General features: G+C 48.9%; 1 protein-coding gene across 1 annotated transcript in view; it reads right to left on the bottom strand.

The window, feature by feature from the left end:
- The window catches only part of LOC140394749 (melanin-concentrating hormone receptor 1-like), a 125,537-nt gene extending 117,697 nt beyond the window's left edge, over positions 1–7,840 (bottom strand). Inside the window, exon 1 of the mRNA XM_072481967.1 lies at positions 7,749–7,840. Within this exon, the coding sequence (XP_072338068.1) occupies positions 7,749–7,840 (92 nt within the window). The remainder of the gene's footprint in view (positions 1–7,748) is intronic.
- Positions 7,841–16,963: the final 9,123 nt, after the last annotated feature.

Raw genomic sequence — 16,963 nt, 5'->3', positions numbered from 1 at the left:
GGAACATCAGGGGACTTAACTTAACGCCAAGATCCAGAGTCTTCGCCCACCTGAAAAATATGAAAGCTGACATAGTCTTCCTCCAGAGGGGGAAGGACCGACTGCGGGTAGGGAAGGGCTGAGTGGGACAGACCTACCATTCCAGCTACAGGATGAGGGCCAGGGGGAAGCCACACTGTTAAATAAGAAGACGATGTTTACCATGACGATGACGGTTACGGATCCAGGGGGATGGTATGTTATGGGCAGCGGTGTCCTGGATGGGGAACCGGTAGTCCTGATGAATATGTACATGCCCAAATGGGATGACATAGAATTTATAAAAAAGACCTTGACAGACATCCTCGACGTAGACATGCACCAAAGTATCATAGAGGGAGGGACTGTATACAGGACCCACGACAGACAGGTCGCATCCCAAAATGGGGAAGACCTCCTGCATGGCGAAAAAACTCGGCATATTCATGGAGCAGATGGGGGCAGTAGACCTATGGTGATTCACCCACCCAGGGAAGAAGGAGTTCTCCTTCTTCTCCCGGCTTTCAATCTATATTCACGGATCGGCTTCTTTGTAGTGGAGAAATCGGTGCTTCCAGGGCTACTACAAGTGGAATACTCCGCGATTGTAATCTCCAACCATGCTTCACATTAAGTGGATGTGAGTTTGGAGACGGGCTGCGCCCAATGTCCACCCATGGAGGTTGGACATGGCCTCCTGGCCGATAAGGCTTTCTGCGGGAAAATATCACTGGCCATACTAATAACCAGATGTGGGAGGTCTCACCCTCCATGTTCTGGGAGGCGCTGAAGGCTGTGATCAGGGGTGAACTTATTGTCTACGAGGCACGGAGAGACAGGGAAGAGAGAGTAACTAGGCAACAGCTAGTCGACTCCATATTGGAGGTAGACCAGCAATACTCCAAGACCCCAACCATAGAGCTCCTGGCGGAGAGGAAAAAACTACTAACGGACTTTGACCTGCTCTCCACGAGGAGAGCAGTGCACCAACTCCACTGGGACCTTATGCGAACACGAAGACAAAGCCAGCCTTCTGCTGGTGCACCAGCTGAGAAAACAGGCAGCGAAGAGTGAAATAGCCCAGATTAGATCAGATTCCCGGAGGACTTAGTGATCACTTAGCTGTTATGTCTATACATAAACCCCCCCTTGTATACATACAGATATGCAGATCACTACAAATATGACCCTATCCAGGGAGAGAGCACCAGAGAAAGCCTTCGGCAGAGTTGATTGGAAGTACCTCATAGAGGCACTGGAGCAGTTCGGGCTTGGAACAGGGTTCACCTTCTGGGTGAAAGTCCTATACAACGCTCCCACAGCGAGCATACGGACAAATACCACCAGCTCTAAGTATTTGCAGCTGTACAGCGGCACAAGGCAGGGATGCCCACTGTCCCCGCTGCTGTTCGCCCTCGCGATCGAACCACTAGCGATCGCGCTCAGAACGGCAAAGAATTGGAAGGGGATCTGGAGAGGAGACAGAGAGCACAGACTCTCGCTCACGATGACCTGCTCCTCTATATCTCAGACCCACAAAGCAGCATGGAGGAATTCATGGCGCTCTTGAAAGAGTTTGGAGCCTTCTCGGGCTACAAGCTCAACCTGAGCAAAAGTGAGGTCTTCCCGGTGAATCCGCAAGGGGGAGGGGCAGAGCTGGAGGGGCTGCCATTTAAACGGGTCCGACATATTCAACTACCTGGGGATCCAAATCGCCCTTGACTGTCCACAGATCCACAAGTGGAATCTGACCAGTCAGGTGGAGGAAGTTAAAAAGGGCCTGTAGAGGTGAGACGCACTCCAACTGTCCCTGATAGGGAGAGTGCAGATGGTCAAGATGAATGTACTACCCATGTTCCTCTTCCTGTTCTGGTCCGTACCGATCTACATCCCCAAGGCCTTCTTCAACTCATTAGAAAAACTGATCATGGCGTTTGTGTTGGGGTGTGGCCGGGCTGGGGGGAGGGGGGGGGGGGGGCAGGATCTCCAAAAATGTCCTGCAGAGAGTGCTTCACCATTATCACTGGGCAGTAATTGTGGAAAGGATAAAGGGGTCGATCAAGGAACCGGAGGTCGAACCGGTGAGAATGGAGGAGGGGTCCTGCATGGGGATCTCCCTCCGGGCTCTGGCCACAGCCGCGTTCCCATCCCATGAACAGTCGGGTGGCAGATTGGTTAGCACTGATGACTCACAGCTCCAGGGGCCCGGGTTCAATTACGGCCTGGGGTGACTGTCTGTCGGGAGTTTGCAATTCCTCCCCGTGTCTGCGTGGGTTTCCTCCGGGTGCTCTGGTTTCCTCCCATAGTCCAAAGATGTGCAGGTTAGGTGGATTGGCCATGCTAAATTGTCCCTTAGTGTCCAAAAGATTAGGTGGGGTTACTGGGTTATGGGGATAGGGTGGAGGCATGGGCTTTAGTAGGGTGCTCTTTCCAAGGGCCGGTGCAGACTCGATGGACCGAATTGCCTCCTTCTGCACTGTAAATTCTATGATCCCCACCGAATAAACACTCAATGAGCCCAATGGTGATAGCCACACTTCGTGGAACCAACTATGACAGCTCTTCGAATTAACCAAAATGTCCGCTAAGGCCCCCATCTGCAACAACCACGGGTTCGAGCAGCAATAATGGATGCCACCTTAAAAAGGTGAAGACAGGTCGGAGGGACGTTGACAGTTAGAGACTTCTACACAGACAACAGACTGACAACACTGGTTCCAGCTGATGGGGGGAACGAGCTAAGATATATGCAAGTCAAAAACTACGTTGGGAAACAAATACACACCCACGACCACCACAACAATCGTTGTTAGAGGACCTACTGGACACAGACATCCTAGGGAGGGAGAACCGTTGGGACGCGTATGGGCGACTACTGGGAAGGGCACGCTCACCACTGGAGGAGACAAGAGAAAAATGGGAGGAGGACCTAGGGCTTGAAATAGGGTGGGGATTCTGGAGCGAAGCACTGCACAGGGTCAACTCCACCTTCACTTTCGCAAGGCTAAGCCTAATGCAGCTGAAAGTGGTACACAGACCCCACTTAACCAGAACCCGAATGAGTAGGTTCTTCCCAGAGGTGGAGGACAAATGCAAATGGTGCCAAGGAGGCATGGCCAACCACGCCCACATGTTCTGGTCTTGCCCCAGAGTAGTCGCGTACTGGACAGTCTTCATCGAAGAAGTGTCCAAGATGGTGGGGGTGAGGGTTGAGCACCCTACTAAGGGTGAAAGCCCGAAAGTGGCGGTCTTCGAGGTATCAGACCAGCCTTTATGGGGAGTAGGGTCAATGCCCTTGCCTTTGCCTCCCTGATCACCCACCGGAGAATCCTGCTTGGCTGGCGATCAACAGCACCACCCAAAGCTGCAGACTGGCCGTCCGACCTATTGGAATTCCTCCCAATAGAGAAAATTAAATTCGCTATCCGGGGGTCGGAAGAGGGCTTCAACAAAATGAGGGAGCTATTTACCCAGTTGTTCCAAGAGCTGTTTGTAGCCAACAGTCAATAATCCAGAAGGAGGGAGGGGGAAGCCACGGTAAAACAACGAACACAAACAAAAAGTGGGGGGAGAGGGTGGGGGGGAGGAGAGGAGGGAGGGAATAAAGAGGCATGGAGCCCAACCATGCCCAGCACATAACAAAATACACGGCATCACGCCACCCCAACAGGAACAGGATAAAAGAACCGATGGGGGAAGAGGGCACACAAGACGACTAGAAAGGGAGGGGGGTCAGGAAGAAAAAGGGGAGAGCAAAGCAGGGGACCCAACTAAAGGTAAACACCTACTAGAAAACATAAAACAATAAGCTGTAACCCTTGTAAATAATGAAAGACTACTGATGTCAATAATGGAAGACAACCGTTGTATATATATATATTGTTGTTGTGGTTTTCTGTGTATGTTCACACTTACCTTTGCTCTGCATAACATGAAAAATCCTGAATAAAAACATTTATTTAAAAAAATAAGGGACCTAAGAGGGGGGGATGTGGTAGTGCAACCCGTTGAAGGGGCGGCCCTGGCGGCTCACGTGACCAGCTCAGGACCAATCACACGGGAGCATGCAAACCGCGACCAATAATAAATTAGGAGCCTGGAAGCAGTGGGCCGCGCAGTGTGGACTCTGGAGCCAAAGAGACAAGGCCCATCCTATAGTGTTCAGTGCCTGTACATTTACCAGTCTCTGCAGTTTGTTAATAAACCCCTTGTTATGACTGGAAGACTCCAGTTATTCTCGAGCCACCACAGATACCTAGCTAGTCGGAATGGGAATAGGCCATTCAACCCCTCGAGCCTGTTCCACCATTCAATCAGATCATGGCTTATCTGAACTTCAAGCCCATTCACATACTTTTACTCCGTGAACCCTGATACCCGTATCCAGCAAAAATACATCATCTCAGTCTTCAAAGTCAGGTACAACAGGGTTCTCAGACTCAGTGCAGAAAGTCAAGAGTTTGATATTTTTCCATTTCCCACACCTGTTGCATCTCCCTCCAATTGCGATCACTAATTATCGTTAATTATCTGCCAGGTTTTCACAGTGAACATTTGCCGCAAACCTGTTTAGTGGACCGATCCCATCAGTCGAGGCTGAATTTGAAAACCAATGCCGCAGAGACTTAGTGGCTATGATCAATGTAGAGCTGGTTGTTGTTGGCGTGAGGGAGTGTGAGAGGCCGGGGTTGTGTTGTCAGTATTACAACCAACCTACGTGTGTCTGGGTTAGCAAATGGCCAAAAATCCATCAGGCCTCCCATGGCCTGACCATCACCCTCGGCCCCCGACCTTGGAGTAAAAATAAAATAATGCAGATGCTGGACATTTGAAATTGAAACAGGAAATGCTGGATAAACCCAGCAGTTCTGCCAACATCTGAGGAGAGAGAAACACAGTTAATGTTTCAAGTCCAATGTGAAGAAATACTGAAATATTGGACTCCAAACGTTCACTCTGTTTCATTTTTTCTTATTTTGTCACAGGATGCGAGCGTCGCTTGCTCAGCCAATATTTTTTATTGCCCATCCCTAGTTACCCTAGCGAAGGGCAACTCTCTTCCCACAGATACTGACTGACCTGCTGAATGTTTCCAGCACTTTCTGTTTTCAGTCCTACCTGAGAGGGCAGTATGCCTGAGGTGAGGATCAGATTGGACTGGGCTGTGATCCCACACAAAGAGGAATAGCTTGAATGAGCTTGATATTGGGCTGCTAGTGGTCGTAAACTGTACCCCAGTGAAGAGTCAACGCGTTTAAGGGAGGATGCGAGAAAAGTGGCTCTCACTCGGGTTTAGCAATGGTTTGGAGATTTGCATCATTATTCTGTCTCAAGGTGAATTTGGTACATTTTGTACAGGTGCGCTCAGTCATTCTCTATGCAAAAGCCACACAAATCTTTCAGAGAAAGACGGGCACAGCAGAGAGAGGCGACAGTCCACGTAAACAATATCTGGAGGCCACTAAACACAGCTCACTCGCATCAATCACACATTACATTCATTCATTGTTGACATATGTTATCGTTTAGTTGCATTTTAAGCAAGCAGTGAATTCTGTCTGTGAGTATGCCGACTATTGCCCTGCAGTGATTTCACATTCCTGTGGCCTCTGAATTAACTGCTAATTACCACTCCAGTATAAAGGGAGGTTTTCAACATTGTTATGGCTCTGTCAGTACCAATTGCACCAACTGGAAATCCGGTATTGAAGGATCATGTTTCTCGAAATGTTAGTTGCCTATTTTTTCACGCAGTGACATTGCTTATATCTCTAATTCTTGTCATGATTGCAATTACAGATCTACCGTCAATACTGGATCATTACTATCTGTGATCCCATTCCTATCTTCAGTACTGAATCGTTATTATCTGTGATCCCACTCCTGTCTTCAATCCTGCATCGTTACTATTGTGATCCCACTGCTATCTTCAATCCTGGATCGTTACTATCTGTGATCTCACTTGTGTCTTCAATTCTGGATCGTTACTATCTGTGATCCCACTCCTATCTTCAATACTGAATCGTTACTATCTGTGATCCCACTCCTATCTTCAATCCTGGATCGTTACTATCTGTGATCCCACTCCTATCTTCAATACTGAATCATTACTATTGTGATCCCACTCCTATCTTCAATCGTGGATCTTCACAATCGGTGATCCTGCTGCTGTCTTCAATACTGAATCGTTACTATCTGTGATCCCACTCCTACCTTGAATCCAGGATCTTCACAATCAGTGATCCTGCTGCTGTCTTCAATACTGGGTCGTTACTATCTGTGCTGCAACTCCTATCTTCAATCATGGATCGTTGCTATCTGTGATCCCACTCCTGTCTTCAATCCTGGATCGTTACTATCTGTGATCCGACTCCTATCTTCAATACTGAATTGTTACTATCTGTGATCCCACTCCTATCTTCAATCCTGGATCGTTACTATCTGTGATCCCACTCCTGTCTTCAATACTGGATCGTTACTATCTGTGCTGCAACTCCTATCTTCAATCATGGATCGTTGCTATCTGTGATCCCACTCCAGTCTTCAATCCTGGATCGTTACTATCTGTGATCCCACTCCTATCTTCAATACTGAATCGTTACTATCTGTGATCCCACTCCTATCTTCAATCCTGGATCGTTACTATCTGTGATCCCACTCCTATCTTCAATACTGAATCGTTACTATCTGTGATCCCACTCCTATCTTCAATACTGAATCGTTACTATTGTGATCCCACTCCTATCTTCAATCTTGGATCGTTACTATCTGTGATCCCACTCCTATCTTCAAAACCTGGATCTTCACTATCGGTGATCCCACTCCTATCTTCAATCCTGCATCGTTACTATCTGTGATCCCACTCCTATCTTCAATCCTGGTTTGTTTCTATCTGTGATCCCGTTCCTACCTTCAATCCTGGATCTTCACAATCGGTGATCCTGCTGCTGTCTTCAATACTGACTCGTTACTCTCTGTGATCCCGCTCCTACCTTGAATCCTGGATCTTCACAATCGGTGATCCTGCTGCTGTCTTCAATACTGGATCGTTACTATCTGTGATGTCACTCCTATCTTCAATCATGAATCGCTGCTATCTGTGATCCCACTCCTATCTTCAGTCCTGGATTGTTACTATTTGTGATCCCACTCCTATCTTCAATCCTTGATCTTCACAATCGGTGATCCTACTCCTGTCTTCAATACTGAATCGGTACTATCTGTGATCCCACTCCTATCTTCAATACTGAATCGTTACTATCTGTGATCCCACTCCTATCTTCAATCCTGGATCGTTACTATCTGTGATCCCACTCCTATCTTCAATACTGAATCGTTACTATTGTGATCCCACTCCTATCTTCAATCCTGGATCATTACTATCTGTGATCCCACTCCTATCTTCAAAACCTGGATCTTCACTATCAGTGATCCCACTCCTATCTTCAATCCTGCATCGTTACTATCTGTGATCCCACTCCTATCTTCAATCCTGGATCTTCACAATCGGTGATCCCGCTGCTGTCTTCAATGCTGAATCGTTACTATCTGTGATCCCGCTCCTACCTTGAATCCTGGATCTTCACAATCGGTGATCCTGCTGCTGTCTTCAATACTGAATCGTTACTATCTGTGATCCCGCTCCTACCTTGAATCCTGGATTTTCACAATCGGTGACCCTGCTGCTGTCTTCAATACTGAATCGTTACTATCTGTGATCCCGCTCCTACCTTGAATCCTGGATCTTCACAATCGGTGACCCTGCTGCTGTCTTCAATGCTGGATCATTACTATCGGTGATGCCATTCCCATCTTCAATCATGGATCATTGCTATCTGTGATCCCACTCCTGTCTTCAATCTTGGATCGTTACTATCTGTGATCCCACTCCTATCTTCAATACTGAATCGTTACTATATGTGATCCCACTCCTATCTTCAATCCTGGATCGTTTCGATCTGTGATCCCACTCCTATCTTCAATCCTGGATCGTTACTATCTGTGATCCCACTCCTATCTTCAATCCTGGATCTTCACTATCGGTGATCCCACTCCTATCTTCGATCCTGGATCTTCACTATCTGTGATCCCACTCCTATCTTCGATCCTGGATCTTCACTATCTGTGATCCCACTCCTATCTTCAATCCTGAATCATTCCTATCTGTGATCCCACTCCTGCCTTCAATCCTGGATCTTCACTATCAGTGACCCCACTCCTACCTTCAATCCTGAATCATTCCTATCTGTGATCCCACTCCTACCTTCAATCCTGGATCTTCACTATCAATGATCCCACTCCTACCTTCAATCCTGGATATTCACTATCGGTGATCCCGCTCCTACCTTCAATCCAGGATCGTTATTATCTGTGATTCCGCTCCTACCTTTAATCCTGGACCTTCACTATCGGTGATCCCGCTCCTACCTTCAATCCTGGACCTTCACTATCGGTGACCCCGCTCCTACCTTCAATCCTGGATCTTCACTATCGGTGATTCCACTCCTACCTTCAATCCTGGATCTTCACTATCGGTGATCCCGCTTCTGTCTTCAATCCTGGATCGTTATTATCTGTGATCCCACTCCTAGCTTCAATACTGAATCATTACTATCAATGATCCCGCTCCTATCTTCAATACTGGATTGTTACTATCAATGATCCCGCTCCTATCTTCAATACTGGATTGTTGCTATCTGTGATCCCACCCCTATCTTCAATACTGATTGTTACTATCTGTGACCCGCTCCTATCTTTAATACTGATTGTTACCATCTGTGATCCCGCTCCTATCTTCAATACTGATTGTTACTATTTGTGACCCCGCTCCTTTCTTCAATACTGATTGTTACTATCTGTGATCCCGCTCCTATCGTCAATCCTGGATCAGTACTATTTGTGATCCCACTCCTATCTTCAATACTGAATCGTTACTATCGGTGACCCCTTTCCTGTCTTCAATCCTGGATTGTCACTATCTGTGATCCCGCTCCTATCTTCAATCCTGGATCATTACTATCTGTGATCCCGCTCCTACCTTCAATCCTGGATCTTCACTATCTGTGATCCCGCTCCTACCTTCAATCCTCAATCGTTATTATTTTTAATCCCACTCCTGTCTTCAATCTTAAATCGTTACTATCTGTGATCCCACTCCTGTCTTCAATCCTGGATCATTCCCATCTCTGATCCCGCACCTATCTTCAATCCTGGATTATTACAATCTGTAATCTGACTCCTGTCTTCAATCCTGGATCATTCCTATCTGTGATCCCACTCCTATCTTCAATCCTGGTTCAATACTATCTGTGATCCTGCATCTATCTCCAATTCTTGATTGCTTCTATCAGCAATCTCACTCCTAGCCATGACATTTACATTTGTGACTTAAAACAAGACTTGGATTTTCAAATGAGAATGTTGAGATGTAGAATGTTGGTTTTGTATATCTTTAATCATTTCTAAACCTTCCTGCCTCATGTCTTCACACATCCTTTTCCCAAAGTGCTCACATACTAGACCAATCAACATTGTTTGACGGAATTTGCCGACAACATTTGTTGAGTTTTAAATTGTTATTGACAAGCATCTCCTTATCCTCCAGACTAATACTCCTGTGCAGCACTGAAGGAGGGCTGCAAAGTTGGAGGTGCTGTGTTTTCAGACAAACCGTTGAATTTGAGGCTTCGCCAGCCTATATGGGTGATTTCAATAATCCCATGCTGCTATTCAAGGATGAGCCAGGAGTTTTTCCAATGTCCTGGCTAACGCTAGGACTCTGTCCTTTTGTTAAGTGAGCATATTAAGGGATGTGGAGGTAAAGCAGGTAAATAATATTGAGGTACAGATTATCTGTGACCTAAAATTAGTGTCATAAATTCACTGCAATGAAGTTACTGTGAAAATTCCCTAGTCGCCACACTCCGGCGCCTGTCCAGCTACACTGAGGCTGAATTCAGAATGTCCAATTCACCGAACAGCACGTCTTTCGGGAGTTGTGGGAGGAAACCGGAGCACCTGGAGGAACTGAATGATGGCAATAAACCAGGGAATGTTTCGGGGGATGAATGATCTGTTTCTGTACGTCTGCAATCAACACTCTAACACCTCTACAACAAGGACACCTCTGTAATACTGCTGATCATAGACTACAGCCTGCCTTCAACACCATTATCCCAACAAGACTAATAACTAAACTCCACAATCTTGGACTTGACCCCTCCCTGTGCAGCTGGATCCTTGACTTCCTCACCAACAGACCGTAATCTGTCAGGATAGGCAACAGCACCTCCTCCACAATAGTCCTCAACACTGGAGCACCGCAAGGATGTGTGCTCAGTCCTCTACTGTACTCTCTTTACACACATGACTGTGTGGCAAGATTTAACTCCAACTCAATCTATAAGTTTGCGGATGATACGACTGTGGTGGGTCGTATCTCAAACAACGACGAATCAGACTACAGGAGGGAGATAAATCAATTTGTTGCATTGTGTACCGAAAACAATCTCTCTCTAAATGTTGGAAAGACCAAGGAACTGATCATCGACTACAGGAAGCGTAGCACGACACACACTCCCGTCTGCATCAATGTCTCTGAAGTGGAGAAGGTCGATAGCTTTAATTTCCTGGGGGGCACCATCACCAACAGTCTGTCCTGGTCCACTCACGTTGATGCAACAGTCAAGAAAGCCCAACAACGTCTCTACTTCCTACGGAAGCTAAAGAAATTTGGCATGTCTGCATCGACTCTCACAAATGTCTACAGATGTGCGATAGAGAGTATCCTATCCGGCTGCATCACAGCCTGGAATGGCAACTGCTCAGTCCAAGATTGCAAGAAACTGCAGAGTGTGGTGAACTCAGCCCAATGCATCACACATGCTTGCCACCCCCACATTGATTCTGTATACACCTCCCGCTGCCACAGGAAGGCAGACAGCATTACCAGAGACCCCTCCCACCCAGGCATTACTTTCTTCCAGACCCTTCTACCAGGCAGAAGGTACAGAAGTCTGAAGACTCGCAGATCCAGACATAGGAACAGCTTCTTCCCCACAGCTACAAGACTCCTCAATGACTCCCCCTCGGACTGATCTGTTCCCTGTAAGAACACTATTCATGACACCCTATGCTGCTCTTGCTCATGTATTTGCTTTGTTTGGCCCCTTGTTCCGCACTGTAACCAATCACTGTTTTGTCAATGTACCATTTGGCAATGTTCTCTGTTGATTATTCTTTTGTCTACTATGTACGTACCGTGTACGTTCCCTCGGCTGCAGAAAAATACTTTTCACTGTACTGCGGTACATGTGACAATAAATCAAATCAAATCAAATCAAAAATAGCCAACGATACTTTATCTAATTTTGCTGTCTGGGCTACTGTTGCATGCATTTTGACTATCACTTTGCCTACATAACATAACTACCCTTCACATTATTTACCTTATTCAGCTTGCCCAACCAAGTTTGGGTGCAAAGATGAGAATAAGACAGGCAATTATCTCAGTTGGAGCAAAGTAAAAGCTTTGTCTGAACTGCATGCAGTCTATAAACAGCAACACAAAGGCTCTTCAGGAAGGCCATATGGATGCACAATATGAGGCTGATGGTTTTCTCTGCATGTACTATCTCCATCTGCCATCACTCAGGGCAAAATGAGTGTGCGTGCACATGAAAGCAGCAGATTCCATCGTGAAGCATGGTTGGTAAGGCTCTGTCACAACAGCAGCTAAAACCCAAAGAGGAAAAGGAGATCTGAACACAGCCACAAACCATTCCCCTTCTGAAGGTGAAGGCACAAAGACACCTTTGTGAGATTGGATTACCCCAGAGAACCAGAACAATTGGTTGACAATACTTAGGTGAGTGCATTTGTGAACTTCAAAGAGCACGGCTACCTACGTGGCTTACTTGGTAACAGGCTTCCTTGATACCATGCAATGTTAGACAGATGCCTGGACATCAGCAACCTCAGCCCCGCAGACTAGGCTGCTGATGCCTGACCCTTCACGATGCCCGACTCAACACTCCACCTCCAATGTCTTTTTTTTTAAATTTAGAGTGCCCAATTCATTTTTTCCAATTCAGGGGCAATTTAGCATGGCCAATCCACCTAGCTTGCACATTTTTGGGTTGTGGGGGCGAAACCCACGCAAACATGGGGCACCTCCAATGTCAGATGGGTGTACACAGTTTGATTGAGGGATTTGAATCCCAAGATGATCAACAAGGTAGTTTGGGGACCTGGGCTGGTGAGCAAGTGCTCCTGCTCCTCCTGGCCCACAAGCAGCGCTGGAAAAGCACTGAGCTATCCCACCCAGGGTAGGGAAGGGGGGATGGAGTTACTCAAATGTGTTTCCTCAGCAGTGATCTGGGAATCATGCATCATTTACAATGCTGGGATCAAACCCGCTTCTCCACTGCTACAACTCCCCTGGTGACTGGCGCAGGACCTGACATGACTGAACACATCCCCTCAGCACCTAAACCTTCCTCTCTTTCCCATGCCAACCTCCCCACTATGTCTGGCACCTATGCCTTTCTCCTTAGCCTCTTCCCCCACAGGCCGAGAAAACTCATTGTACTGTTGTCAATGCAATCTTTCCCCCCACCCACATGGAAACCCCTCCCATCTATCATTAATGATGGATTATTGGTTAAATTGTGCTTCAGTTTATAATTGAATTCCAAAATGGTTGAATAATGGTAGAGAACAAGTAAAACCTGACAAAATGCACCCCTTCTTCAATGGCTAGAGGGCAGTGTGTGGGCAATGTTCCCACCCCCCCCCTCCCCCGATTTGACTGCTTGTGGCCCACAGAGGGTTCCCGTAGCAAAAAGGGTCACCCCCACCCCAGAAGATCCTCACCCTACCTCGTGTTTGACTCTGCCCCTGCACCCCCCTCTCCTTCCATCCCCCCCACAACCCCCCCCCCCCCCCCCCCCCCACCCCCAACCACCATCACCAGGCCTCCCTGATTGGCCATCAATAAGCCACGGTCCCATTCACCTACACCCCTGGCCTGCTCAAATACCCTGCAGTCCCAGAAGAGGCCACTGCCACTGGTGGCGCTGCTGGCACTGAAAAGTTGCTGGGTCTGATTGGCCGGCAGCTCTTGGAGGCAGGACATCCTGCCTCAAAGGGGCGCAAGCCATGACTGGAGGTGGCTAATTGCCTGAACAATGTAAAACTCCCTTGCGGCTTTCAGGGCCGACAGAAGAGGGGTCCCACCCCCACCCCGACTTTCCAGTGGGAGAGCAGGGCCACCGCCTCAGCCTTAAATCCCGGCCGTGGCCACTGCCAAGGACCACACAGCTGCAACATCTGTTTTTCTTTTGAGGCTCTTTTGTCCACTTCATTAACGGACTGTCTCATCTGGTGCTCCAAATAATGACCCTGGGATGTCCTGATGTCATGAAAGTCACTATATAAATGCAAACCGTTGTTTCTTAATTGCCCTGATTATTATCTCCTCCCCTTCGCGACTTTCTTTCTTTCCTGTTCTGTTGAGTTGTCAACAATGAACAGGGCAAACCAGTGGAGCAGGAAAAGGAACTGTTTTTAACATTGCAAATTTGTGAATTTGCAACAGGCTTCCCTCAAAAACGAGCAAAGCTGTTCGACCACTAACAGTAAGAGCAGTGACTGAGGTGCCCCAAACTGAAGTTAGGCCCAGTTCATGTCTAATTCTCCAGGGACAAAGTGCTAGCATCAGACAGAACTAAGTCCAGCGAACACACATGGCTAGTACATGGGTTGGTTAATGCAACAGGAAGAGATGCTTAGATAACTGATTGATTGTAGGGACTGGGACTGGTTAAGAGGCTCCTATAGTTTTGCCTTTTTGATCTTGATGAACTCTAGAAGGAATTTGCCTTTCCCAGCCTCGGGACATCCCAAAGTGGTTTTCACCCAATTGAAGTTTCAGTACACATGGCAGCCCTTTACACAGCAAGGTCCCAATGTGAGAGAGTCTTGGTGCCACCTCTGGTTGATTGGAGATTTTAGCAAAATGTACCCACCTTGGGCCCTGACTAGGAACCTGGGAGAACCCTGTCAGGAAATTTCAAAAGGTCACAGATCCGTTCACAGAGCAGGGTAAACTGCAGCCCTTCAGGAGCAATCGAAGAAGAAGGTTGACTCCAAGCAGATGAAGTGCTGCTGGTAGTTCTGTGCTGCTGAGGGAGCTACAGATCAGACAAGCCGGGCAGCGGGAATAGTGATAACTCCGTGCTGCTGGTGGTCGAGGCAAAGGAAAGCTTGTGAGCAGTGGGGTTCTCTCAGAGTAGCAAGAAAGCTGGAATCGTGTTGGTAATTAGATGATGGGGTATAGCCTTATGAATTCTGATTCCAGTGAGAGAATGTCTCGGCAGAAGAGATTGAGCAATTGGGAGGTGAGCAGTCTCTGGGGTAGTCCGAATTGGAACACCTTTGAGGAAAATCGGAGGCCAGATCTTCAAAAGAGAGGAGATGAAATCTCTCATGAGCAAGGCAGAGTTTTAAAGAGTGGAATCTTGTTGAGGCTTTGAGAGATTCACCTGTCAACTGGAGAGCCAGTGAGAAACCCACAATGCCTCTTTTCAGGGAAGGCCCTTCAAACCACACGCCAATCAGACAATGGCAAGGTCAGTGCCAGGTCTTCCCCTGGAATTAAGACCCCAGGGTCAGAAAACTTGTCCACTGAAAGCTGTCGACCAATCAAAGGCTGTCAGATCCTGTGCAGAGCACCGTTACTGAGGCATTGTAGTTCCAGGATCGCGGAGCAATCCACATGCCATAGGTAAGTAATGTAGGGGGTGTTTGCGGGATGTGGGTCGCAGGAAAAGGGATACAAGGGGGGTGTTGGCAGCAAGGGCAGGGGATTGGCTCTGAACCAGTCCCCTATCCATTGAGACGCTAGATCAGGCACTGAGTGCCCCTTTTAATGAAGGACCAATCCTTTCCCCCCCCCCCCCCCACCTACCCAATGCAGCCACCACCAAGCTGGCCACGCTGTTATACCAGTCCTCCATGCCACAATGGGTTAATACAAGGGTGAAATCCTTAAATGGTTATTACTTGTCTACTTAAGTTAAAGAGCACGAGGAGAGCGGCGGGGACACAGTGAAAGAGCGCGAGGAGAGCGGCGGGGGACACAGTGAAAGAGCGCGAGGAGAACGGCGGGGACACAGTGAAAGAGCGCGAGGAGAGCGGCGGGGACACAGTGAAAGAGCGTGAGGAGAGCGGCGGGGACACAGTGAAAGAGCGCGAGGAGAGCGGCGGGGACACAGTGAAAGAGCGCGAGGAGAGCGGCGGGGACACAGTGAAAGAGCGCGAGGAGAGCGGCGGGGACACAGTGAAAGAGCGCGAGGAGAGCGGCGGGGACACAGTGAAAGAGCGCGAGGAGAGCGGCGGGGACACAGTGAAAGAGCGCGAGGAGAGCGGCGGGGACACAGTGAAAGAGCGCGAGGAGAGCGGCGGGGACACAGTGAAAGAGCGCGAGGAGAGCGGTGGGGACACAGTGAAAGAGCGCGAGGAGAGCGGCGGGGACACAGTGAAAGAGCGCAAGGAGAGCGGCGGGGACACAGTGAAAGAGCGCGAGGAGAGCGGCGGGGACACAGTGAAAGAGCGCGAGGAGAGCGGCGGGGACACAGTGAAAGAGCGCGAGGAGAGCGGCGGGGACACAGTGAAAAAGTGCGAGGAGAGCGGCGGGGACACAGTGAAAGAGCGCGAGGAGAGCGGCGGGGACACAGTGAAAGAGCGCGAGGAGAGCGCCGGGGACACAGTGAAAGAGCGCGAGGAGAGCGGCGGGGACACAGTGAAAGAGCGCGAGGAGAGCGGCGGGGACACAGTGAAAGAGCGCGAGGAGAGCGGCGGGGACACAGTGAAAGAGCGCGAGGAGAGCGGCGGGGACACAGTGAAAGAGCGCGAGGAGAGCGGCGGGGACACAGTGAAAGAGCGCGAGGAGAGCGGTGGGGACACAGTGAAAGAGTGCGAGGAGAGCGCCGGGGACACAGTGAAAGAGCGCGAGGAGAGCGGCGGGGACACAGTGAAAGAGCGCGAGGAGAGCGGCGGGGACACAGTGAAAGAGCGCGAGGAGAGCAGCGGGGGACACAGTGAAAGAGCGCGAGGAGAGCGGCGGGGACACAGTGAAAGAGCGCAAGGAGAGCGGCGGGGACACAGTGAAAGAGCGCGAGGAGAGCGGCGGGGACACAGTGAAAGAGCGCGAGGAGAGCGGCGGGGACACAGTGAAAGAGCGCGAGGAGAGCGGTGGGGACACAGTGAAAGAGCGCGAGGAGAGCGCCGGGGACACAGTGAAAGAGCGCGAGGAGAACGGTGGGGACACAGTGAAAGAGCGCAAGGAGAACGGCGGAGACACAGGATAAAAGAACGCGAGGAGAGCGACGGAGACACAGGATCAAAGAGCGCGAGGAGAGCGGCGGATACACAGGATAAAAGAGCGCGAGGAGAACGGCTGGGACACAGGATAAAAGAGCGCGAGGAGAGCGGCGGATACACAGGATAAAAGAGCGCAAGGAGAGAGGCGGGGAAACAGCTGCCGGAGAAGCGGCCTTCAGATTTGCGGGGGGAGCAGTGGCCAGGGGTCTGACAGGAAGGTAAGTTTACCTCTTTAAAAACTTTTTAAACTTTAAAAACATCACAGCAAAGCCGTGACCTGATTGGCTGGTAAGGAAAGTGCTCCAATTAGCAGTAGCTGGGAGAAATTTATCTCTTTGTGTGTTGGTAAGTATTATGATTGGTAAGTAAAATCTTTATTCTTTTCACTTATTCATTATTTGATATTATATTTGTAATCAGTTGCGGTAAAGTGTAAAAATGGCAGGAGATCCCAGACCTATGTTATGCTCCTCGTGCTGAATGTGGGAATTCAGGGACGCGGCCGATGCCCCTGACTCCTTCATGTGCGGGAAGTGTGTCCAGCTACAGCACTTGTTAGACC

Source organism: Scyliorhinus torazame, chromosome 18 (assembly GCF_047496885.1).
Source record: "Scyliorhinus torazame isolate Kashiwa2021f chromosome 18, sScyTor2.1, whole genome shotgun sequence".
NCBI classification, from domain to species: Eukaryota; Metazoa; Chordata; class Chondrichthyes; order Carcharhiniformes; family Scyliorhinidae; genus Scyliorhinus; species Scyliorhinus torazame.
Note: the sequence above shows the minus strand (reverse complement) of the source record. Positions and strands in the feature narration are given on the sequence as shown.